Consider the following 27,832-nt stretch of genomic DNA (forward strand, 5'->3'; position numbering starts at 1 on the left):
CCTCCTTGGTTACTAGCAACTATGTGGTGGGGGGGTGCGTGATCACATAAGGCTTGTATCATGTGGACGCGCCGACAGTGTTGTTGTCATTACTTAGAATTCCTTCCTTCCTACTTAGAAATTGTTGGGGGAACTACTCAGCCTGGGAGGAAACCCTGCCTGAAAAGATGGCTTTAAAGCGGCGCTATGCAGTTTTGGCCATTTCTTGGCTGTTTTCTGGCTTTTGCTGGCAGGTTTCTGTAAAGAGCTCCCCTACATCTTCAGAATAGATATTTGGCAGCTCCTATGTTTACTTGTGTCTGACTCCTCTCTCGGTCAGTCTGCCATTTCCTCTTTCTCTGTTCCTCTGACAATGTTTCCGAGCTTTCGGCTTTTTTTTTGCGGCTCAGCCATGACGATAGCGTGAAAAACTCCATCGCTACCTTGTTAGCCGGTTCCTGAATGGGCGTATGTGTGCAGTGCCGTGAAGCAGTTTGTTACATGGCGAGACCTGATATCACGCCATGCTTTCGCTCACAGCGCGCTAGGGGGGAGCGAGACGACCACCATTCAAAACGAAAAAAAGTCATATAACCATTCCAATGACTCTGAAGATGTTCAGTTAAAGTCAGTTAAGCTAAAAAAAAACTGCATAGTTCCCCTTTAAAGGCAAGACAGTTTCCTAGAAATGAACATTTGCAATCAAGTAGGTTTTGATTTTGTGTGACCTGGATCTGAATTTGATTATTTAATGTGGAGAATGGCTAGTGTTTATGAGCATATGCTTTGAGCGTGTTATGGATATTGTGAGCTCTGGAGAAATTTCTCACAGAAGTGTAATAATCCATCAAATTTGGATTGATTTGATAAAATTCATGTCCCACAATTTAGTATAAACAGCTATAAGCCAAAAGCTATACAAAGACACTTGTAAAATACTTACAGGAATTTTCCGTTTATACGGGAGCCGTTTTGGAGCCTGGGCTCACAGCCTTCCCGTGTTATGGATCCATGGAACCAGGGCATTTTTTCGTGTGCAGTGGTGGAAATGAGCTTCTCCAGCTGAGGTCTCTGGCTGATGATGGCCTGCTCCAGAGCTGCCCCCTGCACACACACACACACACACACACACATGATCTGTCAGCAAACGCTTATAATACACACACTCCCATCACGTCAAAAAGCAACGCTTGGTCAGCTGGCGTTTGTTTTTGATGCAAAGAGTTTCCTTTAGCGTCATATTTAGACATGATTGGTCGGGACTCTTGGCGTCACTTTTTTAAGCTCTGGGTCAGGACGTATGTTTAATTGACATGCGGCTCAAAAACGGGGCATGAACCCCGGTCTCACGGAGGAAAGTCCTGTGGTGTTTGACCCATCCACCACCCCAACCTGCTAGAGCTTCTTGATTTTGGACCGAAAGTCCGAACCATCCAAAGAATGCTTTCACATTAGAAACGAACCGGACCATGGTTCAGCTTGATCCGTGTCGGGACGTACGTGGAACTGACATGCAGCACAAGAAAAGGACAGTTAGGTTTAGGAATAGATGGTGGGGGGGGGGTTACAAACCGAACCCCGGTCTCCTAGCTAAAGCTACTTTATTGTCACTTACACATCCATGTAGCGAAATTCATTCTCTGTATTTAACCCATCCCTCAGTGTGCAGCCAATCACAGCAACCAACTCCAGATCAGAGCCAGTGGCTTGATCAAGAGCACTGACTGGAGAAACTAGTACATGTTTTTGATGGTGGGGGAAGCCGGAGGACCCAGAGGAAACCCACGCAAACATGGGGAGAACATACAAACTCCACACAGAAAGGCCTGGTACGAGCTGGATTCAAACCCAGAACCTTCTTGCTGTGAGGCCACAGTGCTAACCATTGGGCCACCACGCTGCTCTTAATACTTGTGTCATGTTGCCCAGATTTTCCACTGGGCGTGTCTGTGCTGCGTTCCGGTTTTGTTCTGTCCTCGTCACACGCCATACCACACCTGGAGCGTCTCAGAAGCAGAGCGACTCGCAGATTTTATTGTACTTTACAGAACTTTACAGAACTTTACAGAACTTTACAGAACAATCAGGTGTTGATTATGCTAGTATCTACTTTTCACTCCAAGCACTCCTGCAATTAAACTCCATGTCTTCTCTTTTCTGGTGTTGTCTTTATAAAAAAGATCTGTGATGTCTGTTATGTTTTCCACCTCCTCGTCGTCCATGTTGTTGTAGAGGAGACATATACGATATAGGGGGGTGGTTGGTGTTTTGTCTGGATGCTCTCGCTGTTGAACTTGGTGCCCGGATGTCCAAACGCCTTGCAGCTTGTGGCTTCACACACACTTCTGGGACGCGGCGCCTCCGGAGCGCAGACGCGCCTGGTGGAAAATAGCGTTGTAACAGCGCGGCGGTCGAGCTGCTGCTCTACCCAGTGGTTCCATCTATACATCCCCCACCAATATTTAGCATATTCATCTTTCTCTGTGAAATGAAGCTGCCTTCAAGTGAGATTGGAGATGTTGAGATCTATAACTGACCTGACGGAAAGCAGTAACAGTTTCTACTTGTGATACATTGGGGGATTGAAGAATTCAACAGGGCCGTGAAAAATAAAGATGCAATTTCAAATGTCATCTCTTTTATGTAGATTTAAACGTAGGAGCTTCTCCTTCTCTAATAGATCTATTGTTCAGATGCACAGTGTTCCTAAAAAAAATCCCCAAAAATGTGTGATGTTATGAATATGCAGAAAGTTTTGAACAATACATACAATAATTAAAAATAATAATAATTAACGACATTTGCACTATACATTTTTGCAGAAACGGCCCAAATTGTTCCATGAAAATTCACCAAAATGCAGGAAATGAAATGTTTGAAGCTCACAATTTCTGGTGGAAGACCCCCAGATCCCCTACTTTTAGAAGACCCCTGTCTCCTTCTGCTTATAGGAGAGAGTTGAAACATACCTGCAGGTTCCATGTCTGCTTCACATACTCCCGGATCAGTTTTTCCTTCAGGTCCTCAAACGGCCCCACTTTTGGCTGCATGTTCCTGGGCCTGTTGCAGGGCTTCTTCAGCAGACACACGAGGCCATCCATCTCCTGGGCGTGGTAGTCGATCACATCGACAGGGCTCCTGTGGCTCTTACCGCCAACGATAGCGTATGTGTCACTGGGTTGTCTTTCAATGGTGTAGTGGTAGCAGCGGCCGGAATACAGCACAGACAGTGCAAAGCCTCCCAGATAGTTTCGGCTTTGCCGGAGCAGGTACAAGCCGTTGATCGTGCCCGCCTGCCGCAGGTAGTCCTCCGCCTCTTCCCTGGTGATGTTGCCATAGAAGAATGGCAATGCGTTCACTGCGTCAGCCATGTTGGCTTCTGTGAGGGTGGCTCCCTTAAGGAAGTCCCAGAACAAAGTTCAGCCACCAGGATGCAATCAACCCTAAAACAAACAAAAGAGAACCATGTAACAATCAAGATTAATTTAGTCTGAAAAAATACTGTGAACTACAGATTTTTACATCAGTAACATGCAGCCAAAGAATGAAAAATGAAGACACAAGTATTGGGTTCCTACAGGATGACTGATAAACAGGGCCACACGGAATCTGCGAACGTGTAATTCTGCAGAATTTCCAGCAGATTTTAAACGAATTAAGACTACATCTCCACTGCTACGTTTTGGTTTAAAAAGGAATATCTTCTGCTTCGTTTCCCCCTCTCATTCCCCCTGCTCTGGCGTTTCCCCCTCTCATTCCCCCTGCTCTGGCGTTTCCCCCTCTCATTCCCCCTGCTCTGGTGTTTCCCCCTCTCATTCCCCCTGCTCTGGTGTTTCCAAGCCACTAAACCAGAGACTTTTGGAAACACTTCTGACCCATTTTGGTTTGGAATCTGCGGGGTTGTGTTGAAGTCTCAACGGCCTCAAACGGAGACCTTTGGCAACACCAACGCTGACGCCAACGTTTCTCCTCCTGATTGGGTCTTATCAGTCACAACGTCTCGTTCTCTGAGACTAAAGCTACTAATGTTACCATGGCAACTACCAGCAGTGGGCGGCGTCTCCACGCTGCCTCCTGTTTATGTCCAATATACCAGAATGTTGATGAGATATGAGATTTGGGCGTGTTAGAGATTAACACACATTAGTTCTTCTACTGGAGATAAAAACACTTGTGTGCACGGAGATCACTTTTGCCTCAAAACTCCACTCAAAAACCAAAGCGTAGTAATGTAAATGTAGCCTAAGAAAAATGTAAATAAGACTCCGAATGATAACACATCACCCCAGGCAGGAAAACGGTTCGCTAAATTCCGCAGATTTTCATTCTGGATCACCGCTGAAAACTGTAAAAATCTGCAGATTTCGTTTGGGTCTGCTGATAAATCATCCAAGCCTTCGCTCCATTGATGCAGTTGCAGGGAATGCATCACGGTGTACAGTACATTCACACAGTGAGAAGAGTGCAGTACTTCTGTATCAGCGATATTTCAGGGTTTTCCCTACCATTATAAGGCTAAGCTGCAGCACCCAAGCTGTTTTGGGCACTGTCTAAGCCAAATGAATGTAAAATCAATATGAGCATCAAAACTAATTTAATCTAAGACTTTCCTCAGATCTAATGATTGTAGTTGGACTTCTATAGCAAGTTTTTTCTCAGTCAAACTTTCTAGCTTTTCAATGTTTTAGACACATATGGCTAAAAAAAAACATAACACCCCTAACCCGGGGGGGACCAAATAACTGCATCTAAATCTTTCACAAACCTAGAGAAAACACTATTTAACTTGTATTCTTGCCAGTGTTCAAGTTAAATACAGTGTAGTGTAAAAATAAAGCTTAGGTTCCGACAGGAACATAATGTCATTTGCACCACCCAGATGAACTGATCATCAGTTAATCACCCTAAAATAAACCACACACACATAAACACATATTACATTGCAGAATGTGTCTAACACCACAATACTGTTTGCTGCTGCTGTTAGTTACGATTGCTACCGCTAAGTGCTGTGCAATTTTTACAGAGCTGAGAGCAGGGAAAGATGTCTTTATTTGCATCAAATCAAAATATGTGCTTGTATTATGCTTGTATGGTTTGTGTTCTGTGGTGTTTGGCTCTGATAATGACCAGGTGTTAGTAGCTAGTAGGCTTCATCCTCACATGAACGTCTGTACAACATTTTATGGAAATCCATCCAATAGTTGTTGAGATGTTTCAGCCTGGAGCAAAGTGGCGGGCCGAAAGACTGACATTTCCATCCATATAGTCCACGTGGAAATGTGGCCAGTAGTTGGCCAGATAATGGTTTGGATCCAACTGTTGGATTGTGACGGGTTGCATCAACTGACTGACCAACATCTGACCAGGTATACTATACAAGCAGGGCAAAACTGATAAGAGCAGAAAGGCCTTGAGCCATGAAGTTTGTCTATACATCTTCACTGACATTAGTGGTGAGATAGTCTATATCGATGATGTTTCATTTCCGGAATTGTTCAGGTGCCGTCCCCTTCCTCTTTCTTTGTGTTGGCGTTCTAAATTAAGATTTTTGAGGACTATGGTTAACTGCTCCTCAGATCTCTGCAGGGTAAATCCAGACAGCTAGCTAGACTATCTGTCCAATCGGAGTTTTCTGTTGCACGACTAAAACTACTTTTGAACGTCGACATGTTCCACCAGAACAAGTTCCTTCCTGAGACTATTTAGCAGAGACACCGTGGATCCGTCCGGCGCTTAGTGCCGACCAAGACGATTGTGATTGGTTTAAAGACATGCCAATAAACCAGAGCACGTTTTTCTCCCATCCAGGAATGCTGTACTAGCCAGACCCTCCTCCGCAGCGCTGTGGAGGAAGAGCTGGACATGTGAGATTAGTGGTGAGATGCCTGTCACCGTCACCACAGTAACCACAATACAACAACAGCCAGACAACTGTGCAAACTCCTCTGCACCGCAGTCATGCATGTCTGCAGTCTCACAGCTGCCAGACAGTGTTTCAGGCCTGACCACTCAATCAATCAAACTTTATTTGTATAGCACTTTTTTATACAAAGGTCATTCTACACAAAGTGCTTCACATTATAAAACCACTGTGGCAAGCTAGTTTAAGTTTTTGAAGCAAACCCTAGGACCCTAGACCCGCACCCGTTCGGATCCACGATTTATACGGTCAATCAGGTCTTGGTTGGGTCCTGTTCTATTATCATAGGTCCCGGGTCTGTTTAACATTATGTGTAATGAACAAGAAGACCCAGCTGTAATCAATGCACACTGCAACGGTGATGGCTGCAAAGCCTTCAAACAAGGCGCTGGGCTGCGCATCAGGAGCGACTTGGGTCCAACATTAACTATCACACAGGGCTCTGCAGTTATACTATTCGACAGTTACAAACATGTTGGGAAAGTTGACAGCAAACAGTCCTAACAGTCCTTTGTTCTAATGATGCATTTCTTTGTAAGAAAGTCCAACAATGTGTTTGCTGTTTTAAAAAATAACTCTTATTGTTTGTAGCTCCAAGAAGACTCCGTTTTCTTCCAGTTTTATTAAATCTGTTGTACCTTTTTTGCTTCCTGTGGTATGGAAGAGTTATTATGGATCCCACCTGGTTTGTTGGCAAGATCCGCCCTACGAAGCTGCCCAATTGGTTGGGGTTAGGCATTGACCTTGAGTTGTTAAGGTTAGGATAGCGATTGAAGGCGAGTGTTCCCTTAGAACTGCAGTGGGTTCCATAATAACACGGTATGGAAACCTCAGCCTGTCCAGTAAAAACAATAGTCTTGTCAAAGTGGCAAAGTGGAATTAGTATATAAGTCAGGTCCAGTTTTTTGACTTTTTAAGATTATTTTTGGGCTTTTATGGCCATTAGTTGGTAGGATAGTGTGAAGATAATAAAAGGGGAGAGAGCGGGGGGACGACATGCAGCAAAGGGTTGGATTTGAACCTGGGCCGCTGCCTAGGACTCAGCCTACGTGGGGCAACCACTCACATACTGGGTGAGCTAGAAGTCGCCCCAGTTACTTTTACATTTAAAGTGAGTTCTAAAGAAGGCTGAGGTTGTTGGTTCAGGGAGTTTGACTCCCTGCCATGCCTTCAGGGCTCCAGATAAATCCTGGGTTTGTGCTGCCGTAGGCCTTTACCCTTGTATGTCCAAAACTGTTGTTTTTGATTGATTTACCTTGGACAAAGTCAGATGAAATCGCCTCGTCACAGTTTAAATGTTTGTAAAATCCACAGACAGATGCAAAGGGCGAAAGATAGCATTGATTTATGACAATAAATTTAAATGACGAAATATGGAGATACAAGGTTTCTGTCCGACATTAATGCATTATACATTATATTTCTATCATGTTGACCACACTGAGTATCATTACTGAATCACATTAAATATTATTCTCCTTAGGCGCCTGGGTAGCTCACCTGGTTGAGCGTGCGCCCCATGTGCAGAGGCTCAGTCCTTGTTTCAGAAGCCGTGGGTTCGGTTCAGACCTGTGGCCCTTTGTTGCATGTCATCCCCCTCTCTCTCAAACTTTCCTGACTTTATCTGTCCTATATATATATATATATATATATAGTAGTACAGCTAATATGTATTTACAATCAAACTAGTGCTGCTCCTGTGATACATAAGATATTTTGTTATACATCACATTAAAATACTGGCGGTGGATAGTTTTAACTACTTTATATACAGTTGGGTATTAATTCAGTGTTTCCCAACCTCGAGGTTGGGGCCCCCCCTCTAAGGGGTCACAACAGAAATCTAGGCAGTCTTGAGGTGATTCATGTGGTTGCAAAGAAGCAAAGACAAAGTTGTGCTGCACATACCAACATGCAACTTTTTGGTTTTGGGACCCTTTGGCCTCACACAGTTATTAAAACGAACCCATCATAACATAACAACATAAGAGGGGAACCGCTAAGTGACATCTCAAATGTAACGAGCGTAGAGTGGATTTTTTTATTAGGGGGTTAACTCTCTGGTTAGAAGCTTCTCGTGGGTTTTTAATGTTGTGTGTATTTTTAATCTGCAAAGTAATGAAAGCTGTCCAATTTTTTTTTTTTTGAGGAGTAACAAGTACAATATTTCTCTCGGGCTCTACAGTGAAGTCATATTAGGTACAGCCAAAATACTAAAGTAACGTTCCTAAAATTGGACTTACATACAGCACTCCATTACTTTCTACCACTGATAAAGATCCAGGTCTAAACTGTATTTTTACTTTTGAAAATAAAAGTTCCTTCTGGTCCACACCCAACATGTTACATGTCTGTTTCCATTGCATATGTAAAAAAAAGTGGGGTAAGTTCATAAAAGGGCAACGTTAGGGCATGTCATTTGTCTCCAAAACACATGAAATGTTTCTATGCTGTTATATGCTTTATTCATTTCAAGATAATAATTAATTTCCTGAAATAAGGGCACCTGGGGACAAGAGGAATGATCTAACCCCCTTTGGAAGATTTCTTTCTTGTTTAATCAAAAATAAATGAGCAAAGTGAGAGAGGAAATTACTTGGTAAGACATAAAAAAAACAGCAAGAAAAGGAACTGTAATTCTTGGAAAAAAAAACATTGAACATTTTGAAACAAGGAAGCAAAAAGTCAAAAAGTCTACCTTAACCAACAAAAAAGATGAGAAGATAAATATTGATTTTAGAGCTGTAACAATTCCAAATTTTGCTGTACAATTAATTGTCTCAGAAATAATTGCGATTAACAATGTAATTGTCTCTTTCAGTCAAATTTAAAAATATTTATTTATTAATTATTATTATACATTTGTTGCAATGAACGTGTATAGGTTCAAGTTCCAACAACTAACAATTGTAATAATAATAAAAATATATAGTCTGACCAATAATCACTTATATAATTACAATTTTTCATATCTAAACAAAATCAACATGACCAGTCATACACCTTAAGACCTTAGCTCATGTTAGCATTATTGGGGTTAAACAAAGAAACCATGATTATGGAATAAAAAAAAATGACAATTAGACAATGATGTGATAATTGTTACAGGTCTAACTGAGCTTACTGTATACGATGTGGTGAAGTAGTCCCGAGTGCGGATCCTCCTCTGGCTCGGTTCTCTCAGTCCTTCAGCATTCCGGCTGCCAGCAGTCTGAACAACATGTCCAACACATCATGTTAACTTCAGCCAGCTCCTTAAAGAACAAGAAATGTGCCGTCAAAACCACATGAAAAGCATCACTCACTCGCACCGTGCTCCCCAGCCGGACTACGGCCTGTACTGGGTCCTGATCACAAATGTAGTGAGGCGGCGGAGGACCGAAGCTTCCTCATTTCAACGACTTCCTTGACAATTTAATTCTTTTACTTCCTTTTTTTGTTTTTTTTTATCCGAACACTGACCAACACCGCCTGCTGCATGCAGGAAATGATGTGACAACTGCAATGACACCAGTGACAGCGCAATACATATACACATATAATGAAATACCTTAAAGATCACTTAGATGTGTTTTATTATTTATTTATTTTTAAATGTATTTTTATTAAGAGAGAAACTTTATTGCTGATCTCGGAAACACTACTGTTGTTGGACAAACATATCTTGAAAAGAAATAAAGAAAAGAGAAAGAGAAAGCTTGTAATTGGACCTTGATATTCTTTTTGTGCCTTAAAGCCCCTGCCTGTGATATACAACATATAGGGGGGGTTGTTCCATAGAACTTGTATTATTAACTACAGTTGATTATAATTAACTGTTTTTCATCGTTCCACGTGTTTGTTTTGTAGTATAGGTTTTGTAGTGTAGTATAAATGTAAGAATTATTCAATGTGTTGAGTAATGTTTCATGTATGTTTTTAAATGTGTTGTCATGGTTCATGTATGTGTTTAAATGTGTTGAGTCATGTTTCATGTGTTTTTAAATGTGTTGAGTAATGTTTCATGTGTTTTTAAATGTGTTGAGTCATGTTTCATGTATGTTTTTAAATGTGGACCCCAGGAGGAGTAGCTGTGTTTATGGGCATAGCTAATCCCGGTGACAATTGACAAATGACCTACTAATCTAATGGGCATCCTATAATAAACTCAATAAACTATACTACACACACACACATCACATACCAGCAGTCAGAAGGTAACAAAAAAACTCGCAAAGCACAATACATGAACATTAAAAGAATGTTATGTAAAAGACATATATATATGTATGTATAAATAAAAGCTATTCATGAGTTTATGAGTCTGATGGATGTAGGCACCAAACTCTACATGGCTCTCTTAGTCCTGAATGTGGACATGGAAGTATGGTGTCTTTGTCCAAGTCTTTTCTCTAGCCATTACCCAAGAGACGGCTCGAATAACACAGCGTTAATATACTCTATTACCAGTCAAAGTCATGCATTTCAAATCTTAAGTAAAAGTATTATCAGCACAATGTAAAAAACATCTTATCATGCAGAATGGCCCCATTCAGTGTGTTCATATTCTTATTTTGCATACATTATTTGATTATTGATTCTTATTCTTACTGATGCATTCATAAGCAGCATCTTTACGGTCAGGGTGGGGCTAATTTTAACTACTTTATATATTGTTCGGTGATTTACTGTAAGCTGCACACATCCTATGGAATGTGTGTGTGTGTGTGTGTGTGTGTGTGTGTGTGTGTGTGTGTGTGTGTGTGTGTGTGTGTGTGTGTGTGTGGGTGTTTAGCACTGAGCGGTGTAAGTGGGGACAGTTTGTCAGTTGTGTGTCACAAGCAGAACGTGTTTACCAATCAGGAAGTGCCAGCTGGCTTTGGTGTGTTTTACACAACATGCTGTCAATAAAACACACACACACACACACACACACACACACACACACACACACAGCCCCAGCCTGCTGCTGATTGGTAGTGTTGTACTAGAATTTCCTTTCAATTAAATGAAATTGAGAAACTCAATTTTAAAAGGGGATTTCCTAATGTAAATGTGTGTGTGTGTGTGTGTGTGTGTGTGTGTGTGTGTGTGTGTGTGTGTGTGTGTGTGTTTTACTGACAGCATGTTGTGAATTATGGGTTAGTGTTGGGTTAAGGGCTACACAATTATGTCGAAGCGCAGCAACACAAATAGAGAAAGACAGAAGTGTTGGGTGGACCTGCTCTCAGCAACATTGAACAAATTTGCATCATAAGTGAGAACCAACACATCCTGTCTTGCATACTTCTTCTTCTTCTTGCGTGCCTTTTTTTACTCGCCTGTAACTCAAAAACCATTAATGCTATATTTACCTCTCCTATGTAACTTTGTGCAGTCTCCTGCAAAAAAGAAAATTCTAAAGTTGCATTTATTTGCCCATTTAATTACTTTTTAAAGCCACACATCTACCAACAATATTGATAAGTCAGATTCTAAAAAAGATTCTGTAGATTCAAAATATTTAAACTTAAAAAAAATATATAAATTATTTGCACATTCTGCACTCAAGCAATTCAGCCTATTTTCATATGCCACAGTTACTTTGTGTATATATATAAAGTTTTCTGTATTTCATTTAAATGTTTAATATCTTTGTTTGTTTATGTTTGCACCATTTCCATGTAGGTGTACTTATTGTGGCAATAAACCTTTTTCTGATTCTGATTCTAAACCAGGGGTCTTCAACATTTTTTAAGCCAAGGACCCCTTAATTGAAAGAGAGATGAATCAGGGACCCCCTACTACATATATTGTATAAGATTAAGTTGCATATTAATCTGGTCCTACAATAACTTTTAGGGCAGCCTGAAGCATTTCTAGATAATTTTTTTGCATAGAATACTAAGCTGTTCAAATAGCCTAATAATTGTTGGCATCATTTTATAAATCATGTTTTAATGTTAACCCTTAAATGTGAAACAGTCAATCCTTTGGGATGAACTGGATCTGTGGATGGCTACCTTAGTGACTACATTACTTACAGGCCAGTAAGCCTACCATCAGTGGATCTATATTTGCTAATAATATGTTGGAATCATGTTAGACTTTTTAATTTTTGAAAAAACGTTCAAAAATTAACAATAATTTAGAGGCCCCCCTGGAGTGACTCTGAGGACCCCCTTTTGAAGATCCCTGTTCTAAACAATCAAATAGAACTATATGAAAGTAGCACTAATGGATGTAATAAAGAGGACAACTACATTATATTTACAAAGAATATACAGACGTGCTCAAATGTGTTGGTACCCTTACAGCTCATTGAAATAATGCTTCATTCCTCCTGAAAAGTGATGAAATTGAAAGCTATTTTATCATGTATACTTGCATGCCTTTGGTATGTCATAGAATAAAGCAAAGAAGCTGTGAAAAGAGATGAATTATTGCTTATTCTACAAAGATATTCTAAAATGGCCTGGACACATTTGTTGGTACCCCTTAGAAAAGATAATACATAACTGGATTATAGTGATATTTCAAACTAATTCGTTTCTTTAATTAGTATCACACATGTCTCCAATCCTGTAATCATTTTTTTGTTTAAATGGAGAAAAGTAGTCACTGTGCTGTTTGGTATCATTGTGTGCACCACACTGAACATGGACCAGAGAAAGCAAAGGAGAGAGTTGTCTGAGGAGATCAGAAAGAAAATAATAGACAAGCATGGTAAAGGTAAAGGCTACAAGACCATCTCCAAGCAGCTTGATGTTCCTGTGACAACAATTGCAAATATTATTAAGAAGTTTAAGGTCCATGGAACTGTAGCCAGCCTCCCTGGGCGTGGCTGCAAGAGGAAAATCGACCCCAGATTGAACAGAAGGATAGTATGAATGGTAGAAAAAGAACCAAGGATAACTGCCAAAAAGATGCAAGCTGAACTCCAAGGTGAAGGTACGTCAGTTTCTGATCGCACCATCCGTCGCTTTTTGAGCGAAAGTGGGCTCCATGGAGGAAGACCCAGGAGGACTCCACTTTTGAAAGAAAAACCAGACTGGAATTTGCTAAAATGCATATTGACAAGCCACAATCCTTCTGGGAGAATGTCCTTTGGATAGATGAGTCAAAACTGGAGCTTTTTGGTAAGTCACATCAGCTCTATGTTCATAGACGAAAAAATGAAGCTTTCAAAGAAAAGAACACCATACCTACAGTGAAACATGGAGGAGGCTCGGTTATGATTTGGGGCTGCTTTGCTGCGCCTGGCACAGGGTGCCTTGAATCTGCGCAGGGCACAATGAAATCTCAAGACTATCAAGGCACTCTGGAGCGAAACGTACTGCCCAGTGTCAGAAAGCTCGGTCTCAGTCGCAGGTAAAAACACCCAAGAATGGATAAGAACAACACACTGGACTATTCTGAAGTGGCCTTCTATGAGTCCTGATCTAAATCAAGATAAACGTGAATTCAGTAAATCAGTAATATGTGTAATGTATGGGTGTCTGTAAATGTATCAAAGCTACAACGCAAAATAACTAAACCCAAAATCCAAACAAACCAAACAGCCGGGAGGAGGGAGAGAGAATGACTGGCCAAGCACTCCTACTTATAGACAGGTGAGCAATCAGTTGCTCCAGGTGTCAATCATCAGTCCTCATTAGCCAATCCCCAGAGCCCAGCAACCAAAGGGACTTAATAGGCCTAGGAGCCGTCACAATACATACACACAATATGTGTGTAATGTCACTGTAATATGAATGTCTTAAAGGTCCAATGTGTGGGAATTTCTCCCATCTAGCGTTGAGATCATATATCACAATCATCTCTCTCGCACCACGCAGTTCAAAGTAGGTATTACAGCTACGGTAGCCTTCAAGCTTTTTTCTGATGACGCCGGTCTCTTGCTCTTTTCAATCTCCTTTTTCTTTTTCTGAAAGAAGAAGAAGAAGAAGGGTCCGTGTACTTTTTCGTTCATTCGATTTTCATTTCATAAACAGGTATTAAAAAACAAAAAACGAATGGTTATTTGATTTTCGTTTTAAAACATGACATTTGAAATTGAAATACAACGCGTTTTTTCTTTTTCATTGTCGAAATGGGATGGGAGAAATTTAAAATATGCTGTGATTTTCATTTTCTATTTTATATAACAAAAATAAAATCACTCGAAAACAGAAACGAAAAAAGGCTTGTTTTTTTATATTCAGAGACCGGATGTTGTCATTTCCAAGGCAACAGCGCCAGCCTAGCCTACCAGTGTTCAGCCCAGGCCAAAATTACTTTGGAAACCTAGCTAGCTATACTCTTGATAATCCTTGGGGGGGATTTTATTTCATAATGTCACATGTATTTATTACCCCTCTCCCCTGCCTCCCTGTCTCTACCCGCGCAGACAACTTCGCCCGAAGAGAGTCGAACCAGCGGAGCAAATAGACCTTCGGTTCACGGAACGCGTTACGCGCAACTTTCCAACGTTAAGCCCCAGCAAACGCTCTGTTGCTGCCGTTAAGCTTGCTGATCTGGCAGAGAGTCACCGGGGTTCGGGATCAGATCATGGGGATCAGACCTCCAGTGCTGGGTCTAATATTCTAATATTAGCTGCTGCTGCAGCTAGCTAGCAGCTAGCCACCAGCCCTGTGACCTCGGTCCCCGCGGTTCGCTCCCCGGGACTGACTCTGGCGTTACCCGCTCTATGATCAATGAGCAATGATCAAGGATTACCAAATTTCTCTCTCATATTGCTCCTCATAACCAGGGTTCTAAATTAGCACCGTTTACCAGCCAAATGCTGGTGAAATATGCAAGTGGCTGGTAGATTTGCTTCACTCACCAGCCAAAAAACCCAATGGTAATCTATTGAATGGCTGGTAATATTTGAACATTCATTAGCCATTTGGCTGGTAGACAAAAATGTTAATTTTGAAGCCTGCTCATAACCACTGAAAAACTAAAAAATCTAACCCAAAGTACAATTATTATGGACGTTAGCTGACATTAAGGGTTTCTGCTTCATTAAGGGAAATTGTAAGGAAAAAGCTTAACGTGGTTAACCATTAAGCTTTTTCACGTTAAGCGATTTTTTGATCACTGTTTATAAACAGTGATCAAAAATCTAACCAAAGTCGTTATGGACGTTATCTGACTGATAACTGACTGATATTTGATTGATCATTGTTTAGGTACATTAAAGTTAAGCTTTTTCACGTTAAAGCGTTTTAGAATGTCCCGGCTGCTGCAGCTGAGGGAATCTGTAGCCTATAACTTCCGTTTTTGCCCCCTTTACATAAATATACATATGGCTATGAAATAGATCATGAAATACAGGCTTTAGTCATAATACTTCAATAGCCTAAATACATGTATGTTTTACTATGTATTTCGAGGGACTTTTATTTATTCCATCTATTTATATATACGCGTTATATTTAAAGGAAGTTTGGTTATCTCACAGACTCAGACTAAAAGCAGCAGCAAGCCTGCCTGACATCAGTGCATCTGCATATCACTATCTGCAAATAAAATAAAATATGAATAAATCACGCAGTGCGGCAGATTCCCAGCTCAGCTAGGCGAATTGGGCGCTCTGCAGACGGACCAGAGTCAGTCAGCACTGGGGGGCGAACCACGGGGACCGAGGTCACAGGGCTGGTGGCTAGCTGCTAGCTAGCTGCTAGCTAGCTGCAACAGCAGCTAATATTAGAATAGACCCAGCACCGGAGGTCTGATCCCCATGATCTGATCCCGAACCGCCGGTGACTCTGCCAGATCAGCAACAGAAAGTTTGCTGGGATTGTTAACGGTGGCGTAACGGTAACGTTACAGCCGTGAACTGAAAGTCTGTTTCCTCAACTGGTTCGACTCTCTTGGGGCGAAGTTGTCTGCGGCGGGTAGAGACAGAGAGTCAGAGGGAGGCAGGGAGAGAGGGGAATAAATACATGTGACATTATGAAATAAAATTCTCCCCCAAGGATTATCAAGAGCACAGGTTTCCAAAGTAATTTTAGCCTGGGCTGAAAGCAACACTGGTAGGCTAGGCTGGCGCTGTTGCCTTGGAAATGACAACATCCGGTCTCTGAATATGAAAAAAAAAACTTTTTTTAATTTCTATTTCCGAGTGATTTTATTTTTGTTATATGAAATAGAAAATGAAAATCACAGCATATTTTTAATTTCTCCCATCCCCTTTTGACCATGAAAAGGAAAAAATGCCTTGTATTTCAATTTCAATTGTTGTATTTTAAAACGAAAATCAAATAACCATTCGTTTTTTGTTTTTTAAGTCTGTTTATGAAATGAAAATCGAATGAACGAAAAAGTACACGGACCAAGAAGACTCCTGTTCCTGAAATTTGGATTTTGAATAAGTCTGGTCCTCCATGTTTCCTTCTTCAAACTTGCCACTGGCGCCGGGAAGCTACGATACCCATTAGCAGCATTAGCAACACCTGTGAGTTTATCATGTGACAGAGAAAACACGAAAGGCAGAGCAGTATGTCCTGTATGTCCCTTACAGGCTAACGTATTTCAAGATGGAGCATGAATATGGAGCATCTATCCCAGTTCATGCAAATGCAAATGTCAAATTTCAAGCCAAAAGGAATACTTGGAACTGATGGTGGAGGTAAATATTCATGAAAAAGGACACGTTTGTGAACGGGCAACACAGATTTTGAGAATGAACAACTACAACATGACATCATGACTTTGCGTAAACATACACGGCACTTTCCTAAAGCCAAATGGCGTGTTATCTGTTCGCATTTTGAGCTATCCACGTGTATGTCTAGCTGTATACAGCAGATGTAAACATACATACCACGTTGCGTGTTATCACGAGAACGTGACCTACTATCGCAAGAACATCACACGTGTGTAAAAACAAAAACAAAAAAAGGTTGGGTTTAGGAAAAGAACACAGGGAAAGGCTTTAAAAAACATGGAAAAAAACGACAAAAACACGCTAAGGAAAACAATAAACGGTTGGGTTTAGGAAAGAAACATTGGGGAAGGCTTAAAAAAAAAAATAACAAAAAAAGAAAAAACGGCTGAAAATCGCCACACACGGGAAGCCATCCCGGCTCTCCTGGGTGAAAGTCCTGTGTTTTACCCATCATCCACCCCAACCAACCTCCCTCTGCGGTCCTACGTCCCTTTATACTACTCGCAACGGCGAAAATTCACTGATAATGTAGGTCAATGGCGGGCGAATTAGCGAATAAACACGCTAAAAAGCGATTATGCGTCTTGATAACACGCCAAAATGGCATACGAATTGGCGTGTCATACATACGCCACTTTATGAGATCAGTCTGACAACCAAGCGCCTTACACGCTGGACCTTTATAGAGCGTAGTTTCTGTCTCCCCCATGAGGAATTCTAAGTAATGACAACAACACTGTTGGCGCGTCCACATGATACAAGCCTTCTGTGACCGTGTGTTCTGACTGAGAAAAAAAAAAGTTCAAATGGGAAAAAGTATGAAGTGAAATGTAACAGTACAAGGTGCTTTCACCGTTGATTTCTTTAAGTTTTTTAACTTCAGTAAATGCAACATCTTGCAAACACCATTCCGATCTCAAAATCTTCTACATTACACCGTGTTCAACTATGAATACGCTCATGTTGATGCTACATACCGGAATGCTTCAAAGCCTAATGCAGAAGCATTCACTCCCATTCCATCTACAACTAAGCCAATACATAAGGGTCACAATGACTTTTCTTATGATTATGAAGTCATTAAGTAACATCAACCTGCACCAATGTGCACAGCAATCACACACATTTTCTCCAGAAAATGCTTCTCTGATTATTTTTTTTACCTGACATGAATATGTGAAAAACAACTATGTTTTAGTCTCTCATCATCTCTAAAATTGTATTTTAAGCAAATAATAAATTAACACAAAAAGTTAATGTAAACACTTTGAGGCAAGTATGATAGTTTTTGCTGCAGCGGCAGTGATGTGCATTACAGTGTCAGAGTCAACAGCAGAGCTAACACAGCGTGGAGGAGATTGTGCAACACGGTGACATTTCAGGCTAAACAGGCTGCGTACACACTGAGTTCATCTTCGAGGTGAGGGGCCTCAGGTTCGTTTGGAGTCGATGCACTGAGGAATGGAAAGTGTCGCCATTTGATGTCTACGTTACACTTTGTGGTCTTTGCATTGCTCACGTCTCTTCCCACACGAGGAAGTGACCTGCCTTCACTTCCTCAGCTATTCTTACCTCAGATGAAATGTGGCCATGTCTCAATTTATAAAAAAAAAAAAAAAATCATATTAAAGAGCCCCTATTATACTAATTTTTAAGCATCATATTTGTACTCTTGGGGGTCTCCTAGAATAGGTTTACATGTGCTTGTATGTGTCTCATGCTGCCCATTGCTGCAGCTTCTCTGCCTGAATCACTGTAGCGGTGTTGGAAACCGTTCCCTCATTCCCTCACCCGCTATTCCCTATATAGTGTTGATTAAATAGGGAACTATATAGGGAACGACCAAATGAGATTTCTCACTGAAAGTATCGTTGCGTTGGTAGATGTGCTGGTTATTTGTGTGACGGAAGCATCATGTAAACAAACCAAACCGAAATACTTCTGATAAGTCCCTGAAACAAAGTGAGCTCTCAGGAGGAGAGTAAAAGGTTGTGTGTGTATATATATATATATATATATATATATATATATATATATATATATTAGGGCTGTGAAAATAACGCGTTAATTTCGATTAATTAATCTGAGAAAAAATAACGCGTTAATTTCGATTAATTAATCTGACAAAAAATAACGCGTTAAAAAAAATAAGGCAGATTAATCCATTCCATATTGATGTTTGACCCAGAGCCGTTCTAGCCACTATTCGACTGTAAAATGAAGGAGGGAGATGAGAATGTGCTGCCTGGATCATTGATTGGAACATTTAGCTACTCGTTACTTCTTCCTGCCAACCCTGGCTACCGAAATCTGGTGCCCCTGATATGTCTGCTCTTCTCTCTGATGCTCTGAAACGGACGATACAGGCAACACAAACACCGCTGCACGTGACGCTAGTTAACACTATACTCGACAGCAGCTAACGTTAGCCTACCGCTAGCTAGTAGCTGGATTAAACACTGTTAAAATGCTGACAGCTAACGCTAAACGGTGTAAAGTTTGACTGTTTTACTGTAGAGGATTCAACACCGGTATGTAACAATCTGCTAGCCTGACCAGCCAGCTGCCACTAGGGTGCGTCTAGATTTCTAGGCTAACAATCTGCAGCTGCCGTCGGAAAAACATAACAGACGGTGCGTTCAATGAAACTGGTAAACTACAGCGTCGTGGTGCATTTGAAGTTATTGTAAATGTCCTTTTCCCATCTGGTGGTTGTTTATGTCATTCAACAGCAATTTACTAGTGAAATAAATTATTGTTATTGTTATAGATTATTATCAAATCATTTCATTTTGACCATATGGCCTTAGCAATAAACAAGCCCTTCTTTAATGTCACCGACTGTTGTTTAGAACCCTTCTTTTTTCTTTTCTTTTTTTACTTTCTTAAAAAGTATCGGTTCAAGGCACCGTTAATTATGTATGCGATTAATTTCGATTAATTAATCACAGAGTATGTAATTAATTCGATTACATTTTTTAATCGATTCACAGCCCTAATATATATATATATATATATATATGTATATGTTTATATATATATATATATGTATATATAATACATATATACATATATAATACATCAGAATTTCATAACCAAAAATCATACTACTGGAAGAGGACTCATAACCTTAACTTTACATATGGCTCCACCTGGTGGAACAACAACAGCACTTTCCCAAACCAATAGGAAAACTTCCTTCAATCAATCCACCTGGAGTGAGGAACACGTTATTGGTGTTTTGATGGATAATCTCCCCCATTCATTGTGAAATATTTGAAATGGATTCAATAAATGTAAGCATGTGTTGAGGTCTTCAAACGATGTGTGTGTGTTCAAGTCTTTCAAGTTGCAGTTCTCCTTTTGCTTCTGTTGGGTTCCTGTTTTTCCTGCACGGCCATGTGCCTTAAAGACATTTCCTTGTTTTTTCAGATAGACATTTTTACGCTGCATACTTCAATTGTTGTTCCACATTTAATGTTGTTTCTGAAAAAAACTGAAAATTTACAAGAAAACTTGTCAACTCAATTTCAAAGCCATTATGTTAATCTAACTTGTTACTGTAACTTGGTTTAAAGGGTAACTTCCGTTTTTTTCAACCTTTCTGTGTCTAATGGTGTAGACCCGTATAGCCGACAGGCGACCGTTGACAGAAGACCCCGTCGATATGATCAGTCGCGTCCCCGAGGTCCAAAAAACTGCCACAGAACAGACCAAAAAGACGAGACGTAATACATCTCTATAACAGCAGGCGGTGCTAATCTGTAATGTTGCGCAAGAAATGAAAACCGGCATCTGATTGGACGAACGCGTCACATGGGTTTGTTTTCTCCGGAAATTCAGAGCCAGACTGTCATGGCGGCCGTTCAGAATACGATCTCATATTGTACTAAAATAGTTCACTGAAACATGTTTCTGAAAACATTTTAAGCGAGAAATACTGCTGAATCTGTCTTTATTTCAGATCAGCAAAGGTCAGTTTAAAAGATTTTCATCAGATTTTGAGAGACTGTAGTCACCTCATTCCGCTCGCCATTTCCGGGTGAGTCCTGACTGCCCTGCCGCCGACCGAACATGTCAGGTCGGCCAAAATGAACGCCGACAGCCCCCCAGACGGACGACGGCACGGGACACACCGAACAGATTTGAGTCACTGACCTCGCCAGACTGTCCCACAGCCGATAATCGGCCTGAAGTGACTGATGGGAACAACCATCTTTGACATTGGTCCAGTATTAAGAGAGATCACTGCAGTGATCTGCAGAGAAACAAGCTACAATGGAAGTTACTGGGCAATTATCCAGTTTGTACTTTAACAGAGTGCTGGTTTTGCCGCTGACAGGCTCAGATTAATATTCTATGTGTCTGACAACATTATGGAAAGGATTTCTGAAGAGGTCAACCTTTCTGGTAAAGAGTAAGATGCTTTTTTTAAACATAAAAACATCACAAAATTGGGTTCGCTAAACCCACCAGACTCCATGTAAATAATCAGTAATTTTAGAATCGTAAAATACACTTCATTCAAAGTCGACAGAAACTAAATAAATCTATGAAAAGCCATTTTGGGTCTTCTTTCCACTTTTCCAACCATCACCACCCTAGTTTTGGTTGAAATAACACAGTTTACAGATTTACATGTGAAAATATGTTGGCTCTATACCATGGTTGGAAAAAAACAGTTACCCTTAACACTTTGATTCTCAAACAAAGAGTGATGGATGTCGGTGTTTAACCCTCCTGTTGTCCTGTTTTTAAAGTTTCTATATCAGACATTTGGGTTTCTTTCAACCTAACTGCCCAACAGTAACATGGATGGTTCCATACAGCGCTCCTCCTCACAAGTTAAACCAAGGATCAGTTCACTACTTTCATTGTAGTGAACTGATCCTTGCACACAACTCATTTCCTTTGTAAACATAAAAAGTGAACAAAGCACAGAACATACAAGTTATAAAGGTGACAATAAGACTGTCATGCCTGTCAGGGCTTATTAAACATTTCATGAAAAAGAGACTGAAACAAAGAGGGAATCTGTGTGACAAACTTAAAATGGACAAATGACAAAAAAGATCAGCTTTACTGTTCATAGTTTATTGCACTCACACTTTGCATTTACAGACAGTTATGGACAATAACTAATTACACTGATGTATGTCGTCAGGCATGTACAAACTGATCAATAAATACATGAACTGTCAGCAGCATGGTTGATATTAATTACCGTGCATTGCACTGAATGGTCAATTCAAAACTGCTTAATGGGTTTCTCTGATTAAAGGCACCATTAACACCTCAAGCTCTTATATGTTGACACATCAATTTATATTATGCGTGATTTATATTAAAAAAACCTAAATGGCAAAAAGTAGAAAAAACAAAAAGGGAGTAAAATAAATAAAAGTGTAAAATGATAAAGTCAAATTAATTGAGTAGAACAAACCAGGACAATGTCATCCAATGCACATGTGAGTACACAGACACGCACACACACGCACACACACACACACACACACACACACACACACACACACACACACACACACACACACACACACACACACACACACACACACACACTCTAAATACAGGGAATACATTTACATTAAGAAATCTTCTTTTAAAATGGAGTTTATCAATTTAATTTAACTGAAAGTAAATTCCAGCACATACCAACCAATCAGCAGCAGGCTCGGGTGGTGTGTGTGTGTGTGTGTGTGTTTAACTGACAGCATGTTGCGTTGTTTGCTTGTTTTGTATGGGAATGTGTACTGTACACCGACGGTTTCATTTCTGCAGATTTAACTATTTAAACTTGCACACATTTTCTCTTCTCTGTTACATTTCTAACCATAATAACGCCAGTGACTCCACTGATATTGCCCGAAATGCATCTCTCAAACCAAATACATTTTAGACTGTTCTAGAAAGCTTAAACATTGATGTCCCAGTAACAACACAGCAACCATCAAACCAGTCGTTTCCACTCGGTTTCACCCAAAATACAGCCATCCACCAAAATAATCAGTGATCACAATTTGATAAAAAAAAAGATTAGATAAAATATGTAAATAAAAGAAAATGTTAAAAACATGTATTTGACACGACATAATGTTTACATTTTGAATCAAAGGAGTTTCTTTGCAACTTTTAAAATTAAAATGTCTTAACATGGATCCAACAAATTATTAGCAAATATAAATCAGCCTATTTGTGAGAAAAAAACAACAACACTGATGATAGGCTAACTGGCCTATAGGTACGGTAGTCACTAGGGTAGCCGTCCACAGATCCAGTTCATCCTAAGGATGTATGTTTAACATTAAAACATGACTTATGTTCATAGGTGTATCATGCCAACAATTTTTATAGCTTGGTTTTCTATGTACTATAAAGCCTTTAGGCTTTTATTGTAGGCCCAGTTAAATATGTAACTTAACTTCATAAAATATGTACACTGTAAACCCGAACGTTCAAAGTAATTAAATAGATTAAGTAGTGTATACTCAAAGTTTTAGAACAAGTTCTACTAACTTAATTTTGTCAAGTTGGTGTAACATGTTCTTCCTTTTTGAGTATTGTTAACTAATATTTTTTGATTAAATGGAACTATTTTGTGTATAAGTAAGCATAACTTAAAAACATAACTTAAGTACAATGTAATAGAATTGAGTAATAACATACTAAGAATGATAAAGTCCTGTTATTTCTATTGTTTAAAATAGGGATGATTTAAAAATAAACTGAATTTATATAGCACATGTTAAAATACAATAAAATCTCAAAGTGCTTTACCAAATAAGTAAAATCGATCATAATAAATAAATTGCAATAGCAAATGGTCTGAAATGCATTAGACATTAGTGGAGGACAAAATGTTTTTATTTTATTTATTTTTTGCTTCATCAGTTTAATATAGCCTATATATTCTTTTTATTTTTATTTAAGCAGCTGCAGGGATAATTTTGTATGGAGAGTTAATCTCTGATTCAACCTGCGAAGTAGAAGGTGGCGCTAATTTGCACACTACACTGATTCCTTACCGCTCTTTGGAAAAACACAGAAGAAGAAAAGTTTGAACAACGCAGCAAGGCGGGAAGCAGCAGACAGTAGGGTTGCAGAAACTACCTACGCAGCAGCAATCAGGCTCACTGGACTTACTGTAAGTTTTGAATGTTAATATTCATTCGCTTTTACTTCTTTTATACATTTTGTATGTGTTTGTCTCAGAGAGCGTAGACCTTCTCCAAGCCCCCGCCCTTCACTGGCTTATCACGGGAGTCTTGTAGGGATTGGCAACTTGTCAGATATAGGTTAGCTGCTAAAGAGCTAGCTAGCCACTTAGCGCGACCAATAACGTTACCAGAGACTATTTAGAAGGACTTTGACGTTACGCACTCCAGCAGCACAACTAGCGACCTAGCTACCACTAACCGACTCCCTGAAGAATTTGACGACGGATGAATCTAGTAATCACACGCTCATTCCCCGCTTAAAAGGTGGTGTTAGAAAATTAGTTGTTAGTAGAAGCACTAACAGACACCTCGTATGCGATAGTTAGTTTTTGTTGCTGGAAACTTTAAATAGTGCACAAAAGAGCATAAACTCCTCAAACTGAGTTCCTACACTGCAAGTCCGCGCTCTCTGTGTAGCTTCTAGGGACGCTAGTTTTAAATTCTGTGTGAGCAGACTGTCTGAGACACGGAAGATTGCTGTTAACAGAACGAGTCAACTGCCCGTGCCTGCCTACTGTTGCCTCGGTTTTAAAACAAACGACCCTGCTGGAGGCAAGCTGCTTTTCATGACAAAGATGAATAAAGTAAAAACCCTTAATAGTAAAGCTTTGGTTTGTAGAAATGGTATTATTGTTGATTAACCATGCACTAAGGTTCAAGTGTGGCTGCTTTTCTTTACAGTAATGTTAATTTTGCTTGATGGCTTTAGTAACTTGACACTTATGGGGATTAAATGAAAAGATCATTAACAGGGAACATTTATAAATGGAAGTATTTATAATTTGACACTCTTTGAATCTTTTAATTGTTCAGTTTCAGATCAGTTTATGCCTTTGCATCTTGCTGTTCCAGTTTCAAGAAGTTAAGGAAGATAACTGGAGATGTGATAACGATACCAGGTAATCCAATGAATGTGAATTCTTCTATCACCCCCCCCGCCCTCTAAATACCAATAACTTGAATTGTTGTTTTTTCTCAGACAAAGTTTTTAGTGTGGTAACCCCAAATTATACGCACTCCCACATACACACATCATTGTTTTTTCTACTTGCCTGTTTGATCAAAATAAAGTGTTTTGCTGTATTTAAGTCAACAATTAATGAATGTCGTTCTGTCCGAATACTACTAATCATATTTTACTTAACTTTGTATTTGCTTGCAAAAATTGTTGAAGAAGACTGAGAAGAAACTGACCCTCATTAGAAAGATGATGGAGCCCACATTTCCCACATACGACAGACCATAGTGATGTCCTGCCCACCAGTGAACGACCTCATGGACCTCTGGCCTGCTCTTAAAATAGAGTCTGAGGTAATATGGATCAGCTCTCTCTTTTAAGTGAAAATTGTGATTCTTACTCATTTGGCTGATATTTTTGCTTTATGAATGTGTGCAAGATTCTTCAAATTGAACTGTTTTTTTAATAAGTGTTGTTGCTGTATTCTCCTCTGGCTGTTATTTCTATGTAGTTGTATGCAGAGTTCCAGCGGATTACAAATCAGAACCTGCCCAACGCGCTACTATGCTGAGCTTGACCGCTATCTTCCTCGACTGATGACCTTATTCAGACGGAAGGCATCAAAAACTGGGAAGACAGCAGATGCTCTGGCTGAAATTTTAAAAATCCATGATGAACAGGTAAATAGATTTTTACACATTTCATAGGTTGAACCAGTAGAACATTGAACAGGTTCAATGATTGAAATGAGCTTTTTGACTTTTGCAATTAGTCCACTTTGTTTGCCATTTGTCTGATTGCATTAAAGATGTTAACAGGTTATTTGTGGACATATGTTCTGTTTGGACTGTTTAAAATCCGCTTTATGTAAACTCTTCAGTATATGCAATTCTGTTTTTTATCTGAATAGGAAATCCATGACATACACACCAAGCGCACTACTGTTCTCCACGTCCTTCCTGTGTATCTGCGTAGGGACGTCTCTGGATGTTTAAGAACCTGCACAGTGAGTCTCCTTAAGTCACTAACAGATTCTGCTGTGTATTATCTAACCCGTAAATACTAACATTTTATTCAATGTTCAGTAAAAATTTTTCTTGTAAATGTCCTTGGTTTCAGTCAGCACTTAGATTCTCTGGTATTTTGGCTGATTCATGTGTGCAGAACATGGATCTTATGTTTTTCAACTCTTACAATGAGACCCAGGTCTCTTTTGTAAAAGTGGTATTGAATTTCAATGGGACTTGGTTAAGGAAAGACAAATTATGTCATCTGTTCTGTTCCATGTGTTAGTTTGTGATTAGTATCTCTTTTTCATTCATTCAGGATGAGTCTGATGAGCCAGAGCTTGATGGTGTTGCAGTGGGCCTCATTACTTTCATCGGTGACCATGACGCAAGTCCAGTTCACTACCACCCTGTGAGAATCACTGTCGTCATTGAAAGTGATGCCGTGGTCGGCCTTCCCAGACTTGGCGATGCCTTCCTGGTAATCTGTGGAGTGATCTATGCACTACACCTCAGCTATCCCAAAGCACTGACCAACACTTTTGAATTCACTCTAAAGATTTAACTTGGTCTAGAAAGTGGTAAACTATCCCCGGGGGTTGCAGACCCTCAAGAATGAATTAATGATGTAGAAACTCATCTGAAAAAAGGCTGCAGGGTAAAGCATTATAAAAGGCTAGTTCAAAGTTATCTCCTTTTGTCTAAATAATGCCTCAAAAGTTACTGCACTACTGCAGGTGTTCAGCCAATAGGCCCAAACTACTCAATATGCCTTTGTTCTTATTAATATAATGCAAAAATAACGCTTAATGTTTTGTATGTTTTAATGTTTTTCTTAACCATTGTGGGCTGCGCAAGATGACTCACATTTCACTGTGCATTTGATATGGTTTGTAAAACATTTACATTTTAGAGTTTTAAGTGAAAATGTTCTTAAACTCTATAGAATATTTGAAATTTCATCCAAATTGCTGCCCCGCGCCTTACTCAGGAATTAGCAAGGAAGCCAAAAGCAGTGTTTTTCTTTTATAGCTGTAAGAGAAACGATAACTTCATTTTGGTATTATTGTTTTTGATTACTCCGATTATTTTCCTGACTATCTGATTAGTTGTCTGGTCAATATCAGAAATGTGTGATAAATATTTATTTCCTAGGGCCTTAAAGAAACATGCCTACCGTATTTTCCGGACAATAAGTCGCTCCGAGTATAAGTCGCATCAGTCAAAAATGCGTCATGAAGAGGAAAAAACATATATAAATCGCACCCGGACTATAAGTCGCATTTATTTAGAAATGTATTTCACAAAATCCAAAACTACACAATAGCACCCAGAACAACAGGCTGAATACGGTAGGTGTCCGGTATGTTAACGTAACACATTAACAGTTATTAAACTATACAATAGCACACAGAACAACTACCAGGGCGTGGCGACGTAGCGAGCTAACTGCACCGTTGACAAGCCTCTCCCAGCAGCACGTTGTTCAAGCACCCATGTGTGACTCGTTCCTCCAGCTCTGGCCATCTTGCTTTCAGCCCGCGATTAGCCGATTAGCTTTCTTTGTTTTCTTCATTGCATAAGAGTCACCTTTTCGCCAGTCCCTCATAGAGATGGTCCGATACCACTTTTTCGCTTCCCGATACCGATTCCGATACCTGAACTTGCGTATCGGCCGATACCGAGTACCGATCCAATACCAGTGAGTCATATATTTCATTATGTTTTAACATCTGTATACTACTATCTCTGTATGGATGTGATATGATTTCTTTCTTTGTTGTCGGTCTGGCTCAGGTTAAACTCTTTGTGAAACATGAACAAACGCAAACAAGGAATGCCCCAGAACTTTCTTTTATAGTTATAATGAAAAAGAACATAAATAAACTACTTTAACGTAGATTTTCTTTAGGGCTTCATTACGTGGTATCGGATCGGTGCATAAACTCCAGTACTTCCCGATACCGGTATCGGAACATCTCTAGTCCCTCACAAGTTTCTCCCTTGTTTCAAACTTTCTTTCTGCTGCTCGATTACCGTTTTCGGCTGCATATTTTACTACCTGCAGTTTATCTCTTTTCTCTTTCTCAGTTGTCTTTAGGAGCAGCATTCTAG

At 39.9% G+C, this 27,832-nt stretch overlaps 1 protein-coding gene and 1 long non-coding RNA gene across 5 annotated transcripts in view; one reads left to right on the forward strand and one right to left on the reverse strand.

Moving 5' to 3' along the window:
* syk (spleen tyrosine kinase) overlaps positions 1–9,314 on the reverse strand; it is a 30,396-nt gene extending 21,082 nt beyond the window's left edge. For 2 of the 3 annotated variants that reach the window (XM_039780306.1, XM_039780304.1), the window contains exons 1-4: positions 9,208–9,314; positions 9,027–9,113; positions 2,949–3,422; positions 923–1,083 (exon numbers count right to left, since the gene is read on the reverse strand). In XM_039780306.1, the coding sequence (XP_039636240.1) occupies positions 923–1,083; positions 2,949–3,350 (563 nt within the window). In that variant the 5' untranslated portion in view covers positions 3,351–3,422; positions 9,027–9,113; positions 9,208–9,314. The other variant, XM_039780305.1, reaches the window with a different exon arrangement.
* A 14,157-nt stretch (positions 9,315–23,471) lies between these two features.
* LOC120545748 lies at positions 23,472–24,969 on the forward strand. 2 transcript variants are annotated; one of them, XR_005636740.1, is made up of 3 exons: positions 23,472–23,679; positions 24,566–24,651; positions 24,930–24,968. It is a non-coding gene; the product is annotated as an uncharacterized LOC120545748 (long non-coding RNA). The 2 variants fall into 2 exon arrangements; XR_005636739.1 differs by having other exon boundaries at positions 23,477–23,679; positions 24,927–24,969.
* The last annotated feature ends 2,863 nt before the right edge of the window (positions 24,970–27,832 follow it).

The sequence above is a fragment of the Perca fluviatilis genome, chromosome 17 (genome assembly GCF_010015445.1).
Source record: "Perca fluviatilis chromosome 17, GENO_Pfluv_1.0, whole genome shotgun sequence".
In the NCBI taxonomy this organism is placed as follows: Eukaryota; Metazoa; Chordata; class Actinopteri; order Perciformes; family Percidae; genus Perca; species Perca fluviatilis.